The sequence below is a fragment of the Tachysurus vachellii genome, chromosome 22 (genome assembly GCF_030014155.1).
Source record: "Tachysurus vachellii isolate PV-2020 chromosome 22, HZAU_Pvac_v1, whole genome shotgun sequence".
NCBI lineage: Eukaryota > Metazoa > Chordata > Actinopteri > Siluriformes > Bagridae > Tachysurus > Tachysurus vachellii.
Window position 1 is genome coordinate 18,157,334 of NC_083481.1, and position 18,912 is coordinate 18,176,245.

Here is an 18,912-nt window from a genome sequence, read left to right on the forward strand (position 1 = left end):
GATTTCACTGATCATGCTGGATTTCTTTTAATGCTCACGTTATCCTCGATTTAATTTATTCCACTGAAACATGTAACTATCTTTTGATTATGGTTTTCTAAATGTTGCCTTTTGTCTACGGTGTGTGTGTGTTGAAGATTATGACAGCCCGCAATTAGGTATGAATATTAATTATTTTTAATATTATTCTTTTTAATATTAATAATTGTAACTATCTTTTGATTATGCTTTTCTAAATGTTGTCTTTTGTCTATTGTGTGTGTGTGTGTGTGTGTGTGTTGAAGTTTATAACAGCCCAGTATTAGGTATGAATATTAATTATTTTGTCTACTGTGTGTGTGTGTGTGTGTCTGTGTGTGTGTGTGTGTGTTGAAGTCTATAACAGCCCAGTATTAGGTATGAATATTAATTATTTTTAATATATTTTTAAATATTAATAATTGTAACTATCTTTTGATTATGCTCTTCTAAATGTTGTCTTTTGTCTACTGTGTGTGTGTGTGTGTGTGTGTTAAAGACTATGACAGCCCAGTATTATGTATGAATATTAATACATATGATCTACATGCTATATGATGATGTGCACTAGTTTACACAGTACATGTGATTATTGGCTCTGCAGTAAAAAAATTAAACAGTTAAACAGAAAATTAATCCATATTTATAACAGAGAATTTTATGGAAAAGACTCATTCAATTTGACAAATTTTCTTTTCTTAATGAATTCTTATTTTTAGCAGTGGATAGGAGCCCTTTGTTACCAGAATATCCCATGGCAACATTCACGAGCCAAACTAAACCTCCGCCCACTACTACCCCTGCAGGTCCGATCAGAGATTTCAGATAATCTGCATTTAGTGCATCTTAATCACAGCCCATCAGTGTGCAGCATGTCATCATCCTTCATCCATTCTCTCTTGCAGTGAGTGTTGTGAGGTTCTTACTTTCTGCTCAGCCTAAACAGATCTGCTACAACATGCCTATAGGACACAAACTCAGACTCTTTCTTGACGGCTCATCAGGTGGGAAATATAACGGTTTCAAAAAGTTTATTTGTCGTAGTATTACAGGGGAAAATGTGCAATGAAATGCTGCAGGACTTCGAAACCTAAGTATGAATAAATAAGAACGATTCATAAGAAGGTTCATGAATATATTTATCTAATATATAGAGACATTAAACCAACTAAAACAGTGCAAAAATGAAGACAAAAAAATACAGTTAAAAATAATAACATGAAAAGTATAATAAAATACTCTACAAAGGGAATTAAGTAATGTAAGTGAGGGGACACCTTACATTTAAAGGAAGGAGCATTGTACAAAGTTACGCAGATATTTGGGAATAGGCAGAAGACAGACAGTGTAAATTGACTGGATGGAGCATATATAGGTCTCAAGAGCATTGAGTTTTACAGCACAACATTGTAAATAGCTATGAAAAAAAAACATGAGCCTTTTCTGAGAAGTGATTGCTCGATTTAGCATCTAGAGGCATCTAGAGATCTAGAGCTCCAGTTAGACTCTGCGATACTTAAGAAGAGATGTGAACTCACACCCCCAGTGTCACCCATATGAGGATGAGGTTCCCCTTTGAGTCTGGTTTCTCTCAAGGTTCCTTCCTTTACCGTCTAAGGGAATTTTTGCTCCCCACAGTAACCTGAGTCACCTTAGACTTGCTCATTGGGGGTAAACACATACACATTTAAATATATCTAATATTAATCTTGAATTTTGTATTCTATTAATCTTTATATTAACCTTTTGTTCTATGTTTATGTTCTGTAAAGCTGCTCTGAGACAATGTCAAGTGATAAACGCTTTGTTTCAAATATACTACGATCCTGGTTTCCTTAACACTAAAAGACAGTATCAATGTGATCTCAAAGTCCCTTTAGGGGATAATGTATAACATTTTCTCTCTCTCTCTCTCTCTCTCTCTCTCTCTCTCTCTCCCCCCCCCCCCCCACAGATATCTCTATAAATGGGCAACTCTCAGAAAAAGGCTTTACGCTAGTTGCTATTCATTATAAAACAGCAAAGCTTCTTGTGAGTCCTAATGAAAGTGTCTACTCTGAAGGAGAGAACAGTGTGAAGTTTGTGTGGGGGCAGCCAGAGCCCAGCAGTCATGAGTCACAGAAGTAAGAACTAATCTTAACTGTACTGGTTTAAAAGATGTTATGTTAAATATGAAACAACACACAGAAATAATGAAATATCCCGATGTGCAGGATCAAATTCTTGACCATGGAGGTTTTCACAATAACACCATCTGCTGCAAGAGCATGTCTGATAATCAGCAAGGGGGCTGATAGAGTTGGACAAGATTGTGGGAATTAGGAGCCAAAATCAACAAATAATAGCAGAGCAAAAAAGCCTTCGGTGCATAAAATACTCTGCAATCGGATCCCCAATAGTAATAGGCAAAATTATTTTAGTACATTGGTGGTCATCACTAAGACGCTACATGCTGATAGAACAACCAAACTTGTGGTGCTGCACAGCAATAACTCACCAGGGGATGTGGAGGGAATCCAATCCATGTCAACTATCCACTGGAGTCCCACAAGGCTCAATTCTTGGTACTCTTCTGTTCTACTTCTATAGACAGTCTCCTGTGAGCTCATATTCTCACACAGGTATTCATACCTGTCTATCTCTGGCTGACACACAACTCATTCTCCGTCCCCCCACAGACACTCATGTTTTTGCTCAGCATGTCTGGCATAAATTTAAACACGGATAGCATAGTCTTACAATCTCACATTCAGTCACTGTCCACCACCTTACGTAACCATGGACAAGCCTCACCTTCTCCTCTCACACTGCTATCCTAAGACCCTCAAGATGATTTCTCCTTTAGAGTATCAGAAGTATTTGTCCATATCTATTAAGTTCCTTGTCAATTTTAGAGACTAGACTACTGCACCAAGCGCCATCTGACAACCAGCTGCACAATTTCGTTTAAACCATCTAAAGTTCTCCCACACCGACCCATTGCTATGCTCCGTCCACTGCGCTCCTCTAGATTACCTACAAAGCCAAAAAATGGACGGCACCCACTTACATCTAAACACCTATCACGCACTGCACTGGACCACGCTCTCTCTGAAGGTCTTCTGGTCCCACCATCTCTCAAGATACAAAGAAGGCATGCATCAAAGCTCTTCTCTCTTCTGGCACCCAAGCAATGGACTAAACCTTCTCCCCATGAAGTCTGAATATCTAACAGTCTTCCTTCTAATGATGTCTTAAGACAATAACCGAAGTACTTAAATGTCAGCAGTAAAATGTCTTCATTGAAACCAAATCGCTGAGAGCTGGACACGGCATAATCAACTAATGGATCATTGTCTCTTTCCACAGCATGGCAGTATTTCAAAGGACCAATGAGTTAGACGTCACCATGGGAACTGTGCGCGTCGTTGTCCTCATTCATAAGAAGAGTGGAGATGTTTTTCTGTGGCCTGTTGTTCATAAACAAGGAAAAGATTCTAACTTTAGAGGCATTCTGGGTAAGACTGCACAAAAACAAAGTCAGACTTAAACTCAAAAATTTCACTTTTAAATTCTAGTTCTATGGATCTGTGTTTAAATCAATACAGGAACAGGGGGACAGGGGTAAAGATGTTCATAGCTCGGTTTAAGGGTTTCTTTCAAGAAAGCAGCACTGACAGTGACTCAGGATATTATGTTCATATTTATATTCTCATATTTGATATTCAAGGAAAAAACGATCTTCGGTATGAAGAGCTCCAAGGATCAAAGCTGAAAATCAATGACCAGGAAGTTGATGCAACGCTGTAAGAAAACGGAACAATTTTAATTGATCACTTGTTCCACTTTCATGTAAACTCTTAAAATGACATGTTTCTGTCTCATTATAGGAGCTCTGCCAAAGACTACAGATTTGCTGCTGCCCCTAGTGTGGAATGTTGGCTTGTACCATTCCAGTCTGCCCTCCAGGGGGAGCTCTCTGACTTCACTGTCTCACAGCTGTAGAAACTCCATCTGAAATCTGGGAATCTTATTTTCAGCTGAATGCTGGTTTACTGCTAAATACAATGAATTTAGCCTAAAACAAATCATCTGTCAGGGTACAGAAAATAATTATTATTGTTAGATAAGATGAGAGATAAGATGCCCAAAATACTGACCCCTGTGTAGTTCATTCCAAAGACCTGTTTAATTTAGATGGAGGAAACTAAAAATAAATGAAAAAGCCTTGTAGCTATTATACTTTTATTCTTAGTCAGACTTCAGCAAAACTCTCTGAAAAACAGACACAAACATTCTTTATTAAAAATAGAAAATGAATTACTGTGTATTCTGTTCTTTCACATGGTTTTCTGTATCACAACATGAGGTTTATTCAGACGACACGATTCATCAAATAACAATGTAAACAAAACAAGAGGTCTGCAGGGAGCAGATGCACAACTAGTGGAGAAACTTTGGGGTAAAGTCCACTTGCACTTTGTTGGAGTTTACATTTGTTTGAGCTGTTGTGTATGTTTTGGAGAGATTACTGGGATGGACCTAGTGCTTGCCTCACCAAAGGCACAAATAAATAGTGGTGTGACGATAAAGAAAAATCACCTGAATTACAACTGAATAACTGGTTTCTTCTGTTACTGGTAATTGGATCAGTTGTGTTCATCTCCTTTAAGAGATTGTTTGCTAATCCTTACTTACCTACTACACCATCACAGTCAACAAAACATGTTTATCTGCATTAAACAATTAAAAAGAACAGCCATGTTGCTTCTCCAAGGCAAAACCAGATCTAAATAATCATCATGCATCGAGTAGGTAAACAGTCACTGTTCACTTCAAACAAAAACTTTCATGTTTCATCACACCTAAAAACTCTACTGGACACCGGCTCACATTATCATCTGAAGATACATGTTAATGCAAGGTGTGTGTGTTTGTGTGTGCGTGTGTTTGTGTGTGTTTGTGTTTGTGTGTGTTAGTGTTTGCGTGTGTTAGTTTTTGCGTGTGTGTTTGCGTGTGTGTGTTTGCGTGTGTGTGCGCGTGTTTGTGTGTGTGTGTTTGTGTGAGTGTGTGTGTTTGTGTTTGTGTGTGCGTGTGCACGTGTGTTTATGTGTGTGCGTTTGTGTGTGTTAGTGTTTGCGTGTGTTAGTTGTTGCGTGTGTGTTTGCGTGTGTGTGTTTGCGTGTGTGTGCGCGTGTTTGTGTGTGTGTGTTTGTGTGAGTGTGTGTGTTTGTCTTTGTCTGTGTGCGTGTGTTTGTGTGTGCGTGTGTGTGTGTGTTTGTGTGTGTTTGTCTGTGTGCTTGTGTTTGTGTGTGTGCATGTGTTTGTGTGTGTGTATTTGTGTGTGTGTGTGTGACAACAGTTCTTCCCCAAACACAAGGACGTTTACTGTACTACAAGTTTGTTATGATGTTTTCTGCAGACTGTTAAAATGACATCATGTTGTCAAAAAAAGTCGATAAAGAAGCAAAACTATAAAAGTTCTGAAAGTGTTTTTCATCTTTGGGAATCAGAAGAGCAGCACAGATTTGATTAATCGTGTGTTAAGTAAACAGTATTGTGGCTTTTTGCCCCTAGGGCACAAGGACAAATAGTGTGGAGCCACCAGCAGAAGGAGTAACCAGATGGTTTAAATGTGTGTGTAATTGTGAGAGTAGACAGCTGTGTGGGTCGTCATGGCAGGAGCCACAATCATATTAACTTTCATTGGATCTTTACTTCTTTGTGTCACCTCAGTGCCAGTTAAGAAGGTAAGAACTGAGCCCAAGGTCCGTGGGTCACCTGCTAGTTTCTTAAATTACTTTCACACTGCAGATCTTTAAGCTACAGTAACTCCTGTAAATAACGTTGAATAACAATAACAACTGTCATTTTCACTATCATCTTAATTCTCAAATGACCCTTCATTAAAGCCATAAAGTGTTTTTTTGTCTGAATAAGTGAAGGTTTCGTTAATTACATCTGTTATAATGCTTGTGTTAAAACATGTATAAAAAAGTCGTTGTGCAAACGTTGGGTGAAGGTCCACTCACACACTGAGGGTTATTATTGTCTGAGTTCTTCTGTATGTTTAGGAGAGGTTACTGGAACTGAGTGCGTATGACAGTCAAAAAAAAGCAACACAGTACTTGTGTGACTACAAAAAACTGGACTGAACATAAAAGATTGTTAGAATTTGATAATAATCTAGAAGTCATTTTCATTCATCTGTACTTGAAATGGTTTTTAACAAAAAGCTGAAAAAAAAAGTCTCAATCTTGTTGTTTTCCCCTAAACGCAGTCCCGGGATGTTGACATCTACAGCTTCCACATCAATTCTACGGTAAACAGCCGCTACGCCGTCACGACCATTACGAGCCGTGTGGCGAACCGCCTCAATGAGTCCAAAGAGGTTCATTTCCAGGTCAAGATACCAAAAAATGCTTTCATCACCAAATTCAGGATGTAAGTCAATGTGAACACTTAAACGTAATCAGACATGAAGGTGTGATTTACACAAGAACCACATGTAAAGAGCAGTTCTGATATAATGCTGATGTCACTGAACACCAGCTGGAGATCACCACAGTGATAACAGAAAGCAGGTGAACTAAACTCAAAATATCAGGGAGTTTGACTTGTGTTCCTGTGAAGCGGTGCGAGGAGCAGTAAACAAACTCAATACTAGGGTTGCAAAGGGGCGGAAAGTTTCCGGTAAATTTCTTAATCTGGGGAATTTTGGAAATATTCCAAATTGGAAACTTTACAGGAATTTATGGAAATTTAAGGGAATTACTTGGAAATATAGGGAAATGTATATAAACTATATCCTATACAAACGTAAATAACATTTGTTTGGTCATAAGCAGACATGCATGCAAGGTAATTAAAAAATGACGTCTTGACTGATTTAATGGTAAGTAGAACTTTAACTGATTCTTTCATTAAGTAACACAAAAGTATAATAAACATTATTATTGTAATAAACATAATAAACGTAATAATTCTAATAAACATATTCCCTATGATTTCTGTAAAATAAAAGCATCCCCACCCCAAATGATCTGTGCATGTGGTAACGCTCCTAATTTACTGCTTATTAAGAGTTAGTGAAGTAGTTATTAAGTTTAGGTATTGGGTACGATTAAGAATGTAGAATAAGGTAATGTAGAATAAGGCATTAATATGTGATTAATAAGTACTAATAAATAGCCAATATTCTATTAATATTCATGCTAATAAGCAACTAGTTAAATTACCCTAAAATAAAGTGTTACTGTGCATGTTATGGAATAATGTAAGTACATGCAGGGGGTTTGGCCTCAATGGCCCTCCAGTAAGCAGTGTGCTGTGTGCGAGTGACCGAGGAACGCAGGGTACAAATTCAACTTAAATTGCATTAAATCTTGTTGTTTTAAACAAAATTATGCTGCAAGATTTTTTTATCTACATTTAAGTTCCTTGTTATAGGCTTTTTTTTTAAATTCCCAGTTTATTTCCATACATTCCCGTTAATTCCCATATATTCCCGTTAACTCCCATATATTCCCGTTAATTCCCATATATTCCCTATTAACTCCCATATATTCCGGTTAATTCCCATATATTCCCGTTAACTCCCATATATTCCCGTTAGTTCCCATGGAAAGTTTCCAGCCTTGAAAATTCCCGGAATTTTGCAACCCTACTAAAGACGCATGGCTCCTTAGCACATAGAATCCTTAATTGTGGTTAATGTTGCTTGTATGCAATAAATAAATGCGTCTAAATGTCTCTTCGTGAGGATCATCGAGGGAAAGACGTATGACGGAGTTGTAAAGCAAAAAGAAGCAGCGCAGCAGCAGTACAGTCAAGCCGTATCACGAGGAGAAAGCGCCGGGATCGTCAGGTACCACAGACACAAGGATAATTCTTATAGAACTCTTAGATCACATGGTTTAGATTTCACATTAATTAAAGTACAACCATTATGTTTAAATATTAAATTATGTTTCTAACCATCCTAATGCACTAGCATAAACACTCAGTAGCAAACAACTAGCGCAGGTAATGACGATCCTCGTTGTGGGCTTCAGCTCGGTAGGACGGACGCTGGAGGAGTTTAAAACCTCTGTGACGGTGGCGGCTCTCAGTAAGGTGACCTTTCATTTCACCTACGAAGAGTTGCTAAAGCGACGGCTTGGCAAATACAAGTTACAAATCAATGCCCAACCGATGCAGCCTGTGGCAGATTTCAAGGTGATTTAAGTCCTAAGGACCAGAGAACATCTAGAACATGTTTCAGACTGAAATTATGATCACGTTGTACGGCAGTTTATATTTACTATTTATTATGTGACTGAATACTGAGATTTAAATGAAATATTATGTGGCCATATTTGTTTTGAATGCAATGATTAAAGGTGCAGTGCACGATCTCTGAAAGCCAATGTTGACATTTGAAATCACCAAAACAAACACGCCTCTAACCCAAATGGGTGTCACCCCCGTTTTGATAGCTCCGCCCCACACAAACATACGTAACCCAGGCAGCTATTATGGCGGAACCTGTTGGGGCAGCTGGCCGAGGGGATATTTTTATCAGTAAATGAACACAATGAGTAATACTATGGTAGTACAGATGTGTATTTGTAGTACTGTGTGTTGTACCGTGAAAGGTTTAGCTCCGTTTCACCTAGAACCCGAGGCAGAGTTAACAGCAGGTATCCACCATGTCAGTGTTTCAATCGCTTTCTGCTAACGTCACACATGCACACTGAACACTCTCTCCGCCGCATATTGCCAAGACACGCCCCTTTCTGCTCATTGGCTAAACATTGGTTTTGTTTGTCGGCCCGACTAAGTTTTCTGAAGCATTTTTCAAACATTCTGCACCTCGCCTTTAATAGTTCAAAGCAAGTCACAGGTTCTTCTTGCAAAGAACAGGTCATTGTTTAAATAAATGATTTAAAATGACTGAAACTAGGACTATAACAAACACATAAGATTGTGATTTAAACACATTTTAATCCAATAAATTTTTTAGATAATTAGATCCATTCTTTTTATATTCTTTTCGTCTGACTAAACATAAACATACGATTGAATAGCTACCATACGTTTGTATCGGATCGTACGATCGTGTCTCGTCTAGGTTGATGTCTACATTACTGAGCGGTCAGGGATTTCCTTCCTGGAGGTAAACGGAGGACTGAAAACACAAGAGATGTCCAGTGCTGTAATCACTACTCTGTCTGCGTCTACCAAAGAGGTGATAAGTAAAGGTTAAAGTTATGCTTTAATGAAAATGTAATCTGTACTACAAAAATGAGCTGGACCTTTGTCATGCATGACTGAACGTCTGATGTACAGTATAAACCTGCACCGTGTGTGTACCTGCAGGCTTGGGTGAACTTTTATCCCACTCGTGAGCAACAGACCAACTGTGAAGGCTGTGGAGAAAATGGACTAAATGGAGACCTGTTCATAGAGTATGATGTGAAGAGACCTAATCAGAACGGAGAACTGCAGGTTTAAAACTTTAAACAGAATCTTAATCAGAACCTTTATAATAATTAAAATTATGATGCTTTCCTGTGACATCACATTGTGACTGTGATGTGAATATAAATGTAAAGCACTGAGTTGGTAACGTGTTCCTTTCTCTAAATGACTTTGTCTTTGCCCGTTTCTAGGCACTGAACAGCTATTTCGTCCACTACTTTGCACCTACAGATGTTCAGAAAATCCCCAAAAATGTGGTGTTTCTCATCGACCAAAGCGGCTCCATGCAGGGCACAAAAATTCATCAGGTAGACAATAACGTTTTTAAGGAAATAAATTAATAGAATAGAATAGAACGGAGGCATAGAAGCCTTTATTATCGCCACATATACATTACAGCACAGTGGAATTCTTTTCTTCACATACCCCAACTGAGGAGGTTGGGGTCAGAATGCAGGGGCAGCTATGATACAGCACCCCTGGAGCAGGGAGGGTTGAGGGCCTTGCTCAAGGGCCCAGCAGTGGCAGCTTGGCGGTGCAGGGCCTGGAACCCCGAGCCTCCGATCAACAACCCAGAGCCTTAACCAGTTGAGCCACCACTGCCCCTTAAGCTTGTAGTAATAATAATCGTTCACCACAAAATATATGTTTTTAACGGGTTATAACACAGAATACCGCTGACTTTGTCACACGTAAATGGTACCGCAAGTAAATAGTCTCATTAGGTGCAGGTCAAAAACTCCCAGTGATTTAATGCAGTAAATAGATTCAGAGGAGACGAAATCTGAAACACTTACCAGAAATCAAAGGCAGGAGTGCGTTATGTGCGGTCTACTAACGTGACAAGCAAGTTCCTGCTCTAGCTGCCGTTTCAGTGAACACGTAGAGCGCTGAACAAATCCTAAAATAATCAGTTAGTGACGAAACGCTACAGCGTGATGACTCAGTAGCTGCACACACACTGGCCTAAAGGACTTGGTCTGTTTTTTATTTCTACCTTTTTTATGTTAGACTCGTCTGGCGATGCTGAAGATTTTGGGAGATCTGGCTGAAGACGACTACTTCGGCCTGATCACCTTTGACAGTATTGTACATGTCTGGAACCCTGAACTCCTCCAAGCTAAAGAAGAAAATCTGGAGAAGGCAAAGTCCTTTGTGAAGGCAATTCAAGCTCGGGGAGGTAAAAAAATCTACAAACAAACTCTTGGTTTCTCTAAAAGGTGAAGGTTGATTATACCATATTAACATTATTGGGAATAATTAAATCATCAAGCTGCTAAAGGACTTCATCTCTGTTCATTCGTATTACTTTTACACACAAAATATGGTACGATTGAAGTTAAATTAGTTTAGAGTAAAAAAATGTTTGTAGTACGCTCAGGTTTGAAATACGATTGTAATTCTTTATTGTGCTCAAGTCATAAGAGACTCAATTAATTACTTACGTTAAATTAATCATTTAATATTTTCACTTCTCCCTCAGGCACAAACATCAACCAAGTCGTGCTAAATGGGGTGGAAATGATAAAAAGCCACCCGCGACAGGGTTCTGCCTCAATCGTCATCCTGCTGACTGACGGAGACCCCACTTCAGGCACACACACACGCACACACACATGCACACACACACGCACACACACACTAGCACAAACAGTATCTATATCTCAACTGCATTTCTTATAAACTAAATACAAGTAAAATATTTAAAATAGAATTATTCTGCAGTCAATACAACGATTCTTCTATTGAATTAAAAAAATTACTGTGCCGTATTTTAGTATTTAGACTTTGTGCAGTCAGTCAGTTCTAACAGCTCTGTGTCCCGCAGGTGAAACAAACACAGAAAGAATTCAGGCCAATGTCAAAAAGGCCATTGATGGTAAATTTCCACTTTACTGTTTGGGGTTTGGATTTGACGTGAACTTTGACTTCTTGGAGAAAATGGCGCAGGAAAATGACGGAGTCGCACGCAGGATCTACGAGGACTCGGATGCTGACCTCCAGCTGCAGGTGGGATACGGCATGTTAGTTATTTTCAGAAAGATCCCATTACACACCAGTCACTCGGCAAAGATTCAAATCTTTTTCACACCTTCATGCTCAGGGTTTCTATGAGGAAGTGGCCACGCCGCTCTTAACTGATGTCCAACTGAAATACCCCGGAGCTGCAAATCTCACCCAGACCAGCTTCAGGCAGTATTATAACGGCTCAGAGATCGTGGTGGCTGGACAAATCACAGACAACAGCCTGGAAACTTTACAAACCGAAGTCATCGCAATCTCAGTAAGATCATCACTGCTACCATGACTACAGATCTGCTCTTCAATTCCACTTCCCTCTCAATCTGTTTCTTATTTGTCATTTGGAAATCATAGTCCAACGCTTTAAGCCTTCCCCTACTAGTGTTCTGTTGAGCTGCACTGCAAATGAAAGTGTTTCCTGTTCTTTCCTGTGATTTTCAGAAAAACACAAATGTAACGTACCAGGACTCCACGTCGGCAAAAGACCTCATTGATGTTTTACCGCAACATGAAAACTTCATCCAGAGACTGTGGGCTCATCTTACAGTGAAACAGCTCCTGGAGAAAGAGTGAGTGTTCACCCTGTCTACAGTTTACATAAAGAAATAACATGGTGGATTTACCGAGTGCGTTTATGTGTGTTAGAGTGGCCCTCACAGGACAGGAGAAAGAAGCAGCCAAGAAAAAAGCTCTGGATCTTTCTCTGAAATATGAATTTGTGACTCCGCTCACCTCCATGGTGGTCACTAAGCCACAGGAAGAGGAGACTCAAGTCGCCCACAAACCAAAGGAAGGTGCAGAGACACCAACAACTAATCACAGAGTGATGCAATATTCGCCTCCATTACGTAAGTTTAAGGGATACGATAGACAGGAAACCTCAATTACATTTTACATAACTCCTGTGTTTATGACTCCACAGGTTATACAAAGTTATATAAAAACTGATGTAAATCCAAGGCTTCAGAATAAAACTTTTAAGAACCATCACAGGAATATGGCTATTTTATGGCGTCTTAAATACATTTACATTATCCAGAGCAACTTACATTTTAGCTCATTTTCATACAACTAAGTAATAGAGGGTTAAGGGCCTTGCTCAGGGGCCCAGCAGCAACAACTTTTTAGACCTGGAATTCAAACTCACAGGCTTCCAATTGGTAGTCCAGCTTTAAACAGCTTTGTAATGGATGCAGCACTGTTTCAGTAGAATGGACCTGATGCATGCGCAGAAAGTCACAAGAAATTGTCCTAGACTACTCTGCATGTTCATTTCTAAATCATGATTGTTAGTATATTCATTTATAAACATGAGTAAAAGAGTACAGACTTTTAACTGGAATATAATCAATAAACAACATTTGAAATGAGTTTGATGAGAAAAGAATGGATTATCGTTTCTAAATCAGATTATCGTTTATCAGGTCATCTCTGGTCACGGCACCACAAAGAAAGTTTTACACATTTACAAAATACTCACAAGAGAAAAATGACAGAGAGAAGTGAGCACTTGTGAAGGGAACATATTTATACTGTTTCTGGGACAATGGGGTGTTGTTAGTCTGGGTCCTTGTACAGAAAAAATAAAATTAACATTATTCATATTATTTGGCATTTTTTAATTTTAAATTTTAAACAATTTAATGATTTTCCATGGCTCTTTTTTATAGCACGTGGCCCAATTCCATTGCCTCCACAAGGAATCCCAGATCAAAGAAGACCCCCACTTCTACACTCATTCTCAGGACAAGGACTACCAGGACAATCAGGACACCCAAATCGACACAGACGCCCAAGTCTACGCATACACTCAGGACAAGGATTACCAAAACAAACAGGACAAACAGAATATATACTTTCACGCCTGTTGCATGGTATGTATAAATATGCCAAGTGAACAGTGTTTTTACTCATTTATAATTCCACATGTAGAAATGTGTTGATTTTTTTTTTTCCATGTTTGTTTCACTGAAGACGAAGTAAGTTAATGATGCTCTGTACATTACACAGTCAAGTGCCTTTAATTTAACCTTTTAAAACCCTACAAAATAGATAGATAGATAAATAGATACTGTACAACTTTATTGTCATTGCATTGTACAGGTACACAGCAACGAAATGCAGTTTGGCATCTACCAGAAGTGCAAAATGTAGCAGTCGTGCAAAAGTGCAGAAAAATATCTAGCGTATTTACAGGAAGTGGTATATATGAAAGCGTATACAGTGAATAAATATAAAGGCTATAACAGTGCAGAGATGTGTGGACATACAGGAGTACAGTGAATAAATATAAAAGCGTAGGGCTTTACGTTCACACACAGTGGAGCCTCCGTACCATACGGTGATGGAGTTGGTCAGGATGCTTTCGATGGTGCAGCGGTAGAAACTCGTTAAAATCCCAGGGGACAAATGAGATTTCTTGAGACTTCTCAAGAAGTACAGGCGTTGTTGTGCTTTTTTAACCAGAGATGAAGTGTTCTGCTGCCAGGACAGATCCTCAGAGATGTGAACTCCCAGGAACTTAAAGCTGGAGACTTGCTCGACCTCAGTTCCAGAAGATATTAAAATGACATCAAGTGTAAACAGTAAATGACTTTTACCTCATCGCATTCATCACACTGATTAATTTTGGTGTGATTGTTTGTGCAATTGTTTGTGACAGAGACAGATATAAAAAACACTCGGTGATAAACCCGTTTTAAACAATTTGAAGTTAACAATGAACAATTTAACAAGCGCTCCAGATGTTATTGAGTACAAAATAGTGCAAACTTTAGAAATGATTTCACTGATCATGCCGGATTTCTTTTAACGCTCACGTTATCCTCGATTTAATTTATTCCACTGAAACATGTAACTATCTTTTGATTATGGTTTTCTAAATGTTGTCTTTTGTCTACTGTGTGTGTGTGTTGAAGACTATGACAGCCCAGTATTAGGTATGAATATTAATTATTTTTAATATAATTTTTTAATATTATTAATTGTAACTATCTTTTGATGCTCTTCTAAATGTTGTCTTTTGTCTACTGTGTGTGTGTGTGTGTGTGTGTGTGTGTGTGTGTTGAAGACTATGACAGCCCAGTATTATGTATGAATATTAATACATATGATCTACATGCTATATGATGATGTGCACACAGTAGTTTACACAGTACATATGTGATGTAAAAGAAAATTAAACAGAAAATTAATCCATATTTATAACAGAGAATTTTATGGAAAAGTCTCATTCCTTTTGACAAATTTTCTTTTCTTAATGCATTCTTATTTTTAGCAGTGGATAGGAGCCCTTTGTTACCAGAACATCCCATGCCAACAATCACGAGCCAAAATAAACCTCCGCCCACTACTACCCCTGCAGGTCCGATCAGAGATTTCAGATAATCTGCATTTAGTTCATCTTAATCACAGCCCATCAGTGTGCAGCATGTCATCATCCTTCATCCATTCTCTCTTGCAGTGAGTGTTGTGAGGTTCTTACTTTCTGCTCAGCCTAAACAGATCTGCTACGACACGCCTGTAGGACACAAACTCAGACTCTTTCTGGACGGCTCATCAGGTGGGAAATATAACGGTTTCAAAAGGTTTATTTGTCGTAGTATTACAGGGGAAAATGTGCAATGAAATGCTGCAGGACTTCGCAACCTAAGTATGAATAAATAAGAACGATTCATAAGAAGGTTCATGAATATATTTATCTAATATATAGAGACATAAAACAAACTAAAACAACCGCTAACGTTACTGTTAATAGTTTATCAGTTTAATGTTAATCAGCTGCCACTGTAAAATGAGATCTGAATTCAGGGGTGGAGCAAATATAGCTCTCAAGAGCATTGAGTTTTACAGCACTACATTATAAAACATGACCATTTTATGAGAAATGATAAATGCTTTGTTTCAAATATATTATGATCCTGGTTTCCTTAACACTAAAAGATGTTCATCAATGTGATCTCAAAGGCCCTTTAGGGGATAATGTATAACATTCTCTCTCTCTCCCTCTCCCTCTCTCTCTCTCTCTCTCTCGCTCTCTCCCCCCCAGATATCTCTATAAATGGGCAACTCTCAGAAAAAGGCTTTACGCTAGTTGCTATTCATTATAAAACAGCAAAGCTTCTTGTGAGTCCTAATGAAAGTGTCTACTCTGAAGGAGAGAACAGTGTGAAGTTTGTGTGGGGGCAGCCAGAGCCCAGCAGTCATGAGTCACAGAAGTAAGAACTAATCTTAACTGTACTGGTTTAAAAGATGTTATGTTAAATATGAAAAAACACACAGAAATAATGAAATATCCCGATGTGCAGGATCAAAACCTTGACCATGGAGGTTTTCACAATAACACCATTTGCTGCAAGAGCATGTCTGATAATCAGCACGGGGGCTGATAGAGTTGGACAAGATTGTGGGAATTAGGAGCCAAAATCAACATATAGTAGCAGAGCAAAAAAGCCTTCGGGGCATAAAATACTCTGCAATCGGATCCCCAATAGTAATAGGCAAAATTATTTTAGTACATTGGTGGTCATCACTAAGACGCTACATGCTGATAGAACAACCAAACTTGTGGCGCTGCACGGCAATAACTCATCAGGGGAGGTGGAGGGAATCCGCTCCATGTCAACTTTCCACTGGAGTCCCACAAGGCTCAATTCTTGGTACTCTTCTGTTCTACTTCTATAGACAGTCTCCTGTGAGCTCATATTCTCACACAGGTATTCATACCTGTCTATCTCTGGCTGACACACAACTCATTCTCCGTCCCCCCACAGACACTCATGTTTTTGCTCAGCATGTCTGGCATGAATTTAAACACGGATAGCATAGTCTTACAATCTCACATTCAGTCACTGTCCACCACCTTACGTAACCATGGACAAGCCTCACCTTCTCCTCTCACACTGCTATCCTAAGACCCTCAAGATGATTCCTCCTTTAGAGTATCAGAGGTATTTGTCCATATCTATTAAGTTCCTTGTCAATTTTAGAGACTAGACTACTGCACCAAGCGCCATCTGACAACCAGCTGCACAATTTCGTTTAAACCATCTAAAGTTCTCCCACACCAACCCATTGCTATGCTCCGTCCACTGCGCTCCTCTAGATTACCTACAAAACCAAAAAATGGACGGCACCTACTTACATCTAAACACTTATCACGCACTGCACTGGACCACGCTCTCTCTGAAGGTCTTCTGGTCCCACCATCTCTCAAGATACAAAGAAGGCATGCATCAAAGCTCTTCTCTCTTCTGGCACCCAAGCGATGGACTAAACCTTCTCCCCATGAAGTCTGAATATCTAACAGTCTTCCTTCTAATGATATCTTAAGACTTAACAATAACCAAAGTACTTAAATGTCAGCGTTAAAATGTCTTCATTGAAACCAAATCGCTGAGTGCTGGACACGGCATAATCAACTAATGGATCATTGTCTCTTTCCACAGCATGGCAATATTTCAAAGGACCAACGAGATAGACGTCACCATGGGAACTGTGCGCGTCGTTGTCCTCATTCATAAGAACATTGGAGATGTTTTTCTGTGGCCTGTTGTTCATAAACAAGGAAAAGATTCTAACTTTAGAGGCATTCTGGGTAAGACTGCACAAAAACAAAGTCAGACTTAAACTCAAAAATTTCTCTTTTAAATTCTAGTTCTATGGATCTGTGTTTAAATCAATACAGGAACAGGGGGACAGGGGTAAAGATGTTCATAGCTCGGTTTAAGGGTTTCTTTCAAGAAAGCAGCACTGACAGTGACTCAGGATATTATGTTCATATTTATATTCTTATATTTGATATTCAAGGAAAAAACGATCTTCAGTATGAAGAGCTCCAAGGATCAAAGCTGAAAATCAATGACCAGGAAGTTGATGCAACGCTGTAAGAAAACGGAACAATTTTAATTGATCACTTGTTCCACTTTTATGTAAACTCTTAAAATGACATGTTTCTGTCTCATTATAGGAGCTCTGCCAAAGACTACAGATTTGCTGCTGCCCCTAGTGTGGAATGTTGGCTTGTACCATTCCAGTCTGCCCTCCAGGGGGAGCTCTCTGACTTCACTGTCTCACAGCTGTAGAAACTCCATCTGAAATCTGGGAATCTTATTTTCAGCTGAATGCTGGTTTACTGCTAAATACAGTGAATTTAGCCTAAAACAAATCATCTGTCAGAGTACAGAAAATAATTATTATTGTTAGATAAGATGAGAGATAAGATGCCCAAAATACTGACCCCTGTGTAGTTCATTCCAAAGACCTGTTTAATTTAGATGGAGGAAACTAAAAATAAATGAAATAGCCTTGTAGCTATTATACTTTTATTCTTAGTCAGACTTCAGCGAAACTCTCTGAAAAACAGACACAAACATTCTTTATTAAAAATAGCAAATGAATTACTGTGTATTCTGTTCTTTCACATGGTTTTCTGTATCACAACATGAGGTTTATTCAGACGACACGATTCATCAAATAATAATTTAAACAAAACAAGAGGTTTGCAGGGAGCAGATGCACAACTAGTGGAGAAACTTTGGGGTAAAGTCCACTTGCACTTTGTTGAAGTTTACATTTGTTTGAGCTGTTTTGTATGTTTTGGAGAGATTACTGGAATGGACCTAGTGCTTGCCTCACCAAAGGCACAAATAAATAGTGGTGTGACGATAAAAGAAAAAAGATAAAAGAAAGGGGGTGGGGGTTTCGAATCACCAAAAAAAATCAACTGAATAACAGGTTTCTTCTGTTCCTGGTAATTGGATCAGTTGTGTTCATCTCCTTTAAGAGGTTGTTTGCTAATCCTTACTTACCTGCTACATCATCACAGTCAACAAAACATATTTATCTGCATCAAACAATTGAAAGAACAGCCATGTTGCTTCTCCAAGGCAAAACCAGATCTAAATAATCATCATGCATCGAGTAGGTAAACAGTCACTGTTCACTTCAAACAAAAACTTTCATGTTTCATCGCACCTAAAAACTCTACTGGACACCGGCTCACATTATCATCTGAAGATACATGTTAATGCAAGGTGTGTGTGTTTGTGTGTGCGTGTGTTTGTGTGTGTTTGTGTTTGTGTGTTAGTGTTTGCGTGTGTTAGTTTTTGCGTGTGTGTTTGCGTGTGTGTGTTTGCGTGTGTGTGCGCGTGTTTGTGTGTGTGTGTTTGTGTGAGTGTGTGTGTTTGTGTTTGTGTGTGCGTGTGTGTGTGTGTGCGCGTGTGTTTATGTGTGTGTGTTTATGTGTTTGTGTGTGTGTGCGTTTGTGTGTTAGTGTTTGCGTGTGTTAGTTTTTGCGTGTGTGTTTGCATGTGTGTGTTTGCGTGTGTGTGCGCGTGTTTGTGTGTGTGTTTGTGTGAGTGTTTGTCTTTGTCTGTGTGCGTGTGTTTGTGTGTGCGTGTGTGTGTTTGTGTGTGTTTGTGTGTGTTTGTC

At 38.9% G+C, this 18,912-nt stretch overlaps 2 protein-coding genes across 5 annotated transcripts; both read left to right on the plus strand.

The window, feature by feature from the left end:
* The first annotated feature begins 125 nt into the window (after nt 1–125).
* LOC132837813 (uncharacterized) lies at nt 126–4,317 on the plus strand. The gene is made up of 9 exons (XM_060857697.1): nt 126–158; nt 285–305; nt 376–396; nt 738–824; nt 924–1,022; nt 1,973–2,141; nt 3,367–3,515; nt 3,728–3,803; nt 3,888–4,317. Exons 4-9 carry the CDS (start codon nt 773–775, stop codon nt 4,000–4,002), a joined length of 660 nt encoding a protein of 219 aa, XP_060713680.1. The 5' UTR covers nt 126–158; nt 285–305; nt 376–396; nt 738–772; the 3' UTR covers nt 4,003–4,317.
* Nucleotides 4,318–5,586: 1,269 nt separating this feature from the next.
* On the plus strand, nt 5,587–17,879 carry LOC132837791 (inter-alpha-trypsin inhibitor heavy chain H3-like). 4 transcript variants are annotated; one of them, XM_060857655.1, is made up of 22 exons: nt 5,587–5,747; nt 6,278–6,441; nt 7,760–7,864; nt 8,052–8,214; nt 9,110–9,226; nt 9,358–9,486; nt 9,651–9,767; nt 10,471–10,639; nt 10,943–11,053; nt 11,288–11,469; nt 11,564–11,743; nt 11,923–12,050; nt 12,127–12,329; nt 13,152–13,355; nt 14,400–14,420; nt 14,552–14,572; nt 14,762–14,845; nt 14,945–15,043; nt 15,530–15,698; nt 16,929–17,077; nt 17,290–17,365; nt 17,450–17,879. In XM_060857655.1, exons 1-22 carry the CDS (start codon nt 5,673–5,675, stop codon nt 17,562–17,564), a joined length of 2,781 nt encoding a protein of 926 aa, XP_060713638.1. In that variant the 5' UTR covers nt 5,587–5,672; the 3' UTR covers nt 17,565–17,879. The 4 variants fall into 4 exon arrangements, with proteins under 4 accessions (XP_060713638.1, XP_060713639.1, XP_060713640.1 ...); XM_060857656.1 differs by lacking the exon at nt 14,552–14,572 and having other exon boundaries at nt 14,759–14,845; XM_060857657.1 differs by lacking the exon at nt 14,552–14,572.
* Nucleotides 17,880–18,912: the final 1,033 nt, after the last annotated feature.

Coding starts and splice junctions, on each gene's coding strand:
- LOC132837791 (XM_060857655.1), top strand. CDS start 5,673: ATGGCAGGAGCCACAATCATATTAACTTTCATTGGATCTTTACTTCTT. Junction 17,078..17,289: donor TAACTTTAGAGGCATTCTGG/GTAAGACTGCAC, acceptor TTGATATTCAAG/GAAAAAACGATCTTCAGTAT. Junction 17,366..17,449: donor CAGGAAGTTGATGCAACGCT/GTAAGAAAACGG, acceptor GTCTCATTATAG/GAGCTCTGCCAAAGACTACA.
- LOC132837813 (XM_060857697.1), top strand. CDS start 773: ATGGCAACATTCACGAGCCAAACTAAACCTCCGCCCACTACTACCCCT. Junction 1,023..1,972: donor CTTTCTTGACGGCTCATCAG/GTGGGAAATATA, acceptor CCCCCCCCACAG/ATATCTCTATAAATGGGCAA. Junction 3,804..3,887: donor CAGGAAGTTGATGCAACGCT/GTAAGAAAACGG, acceptor GTCTCATTATAG/GAGCTCTGCCAAAGACTACA.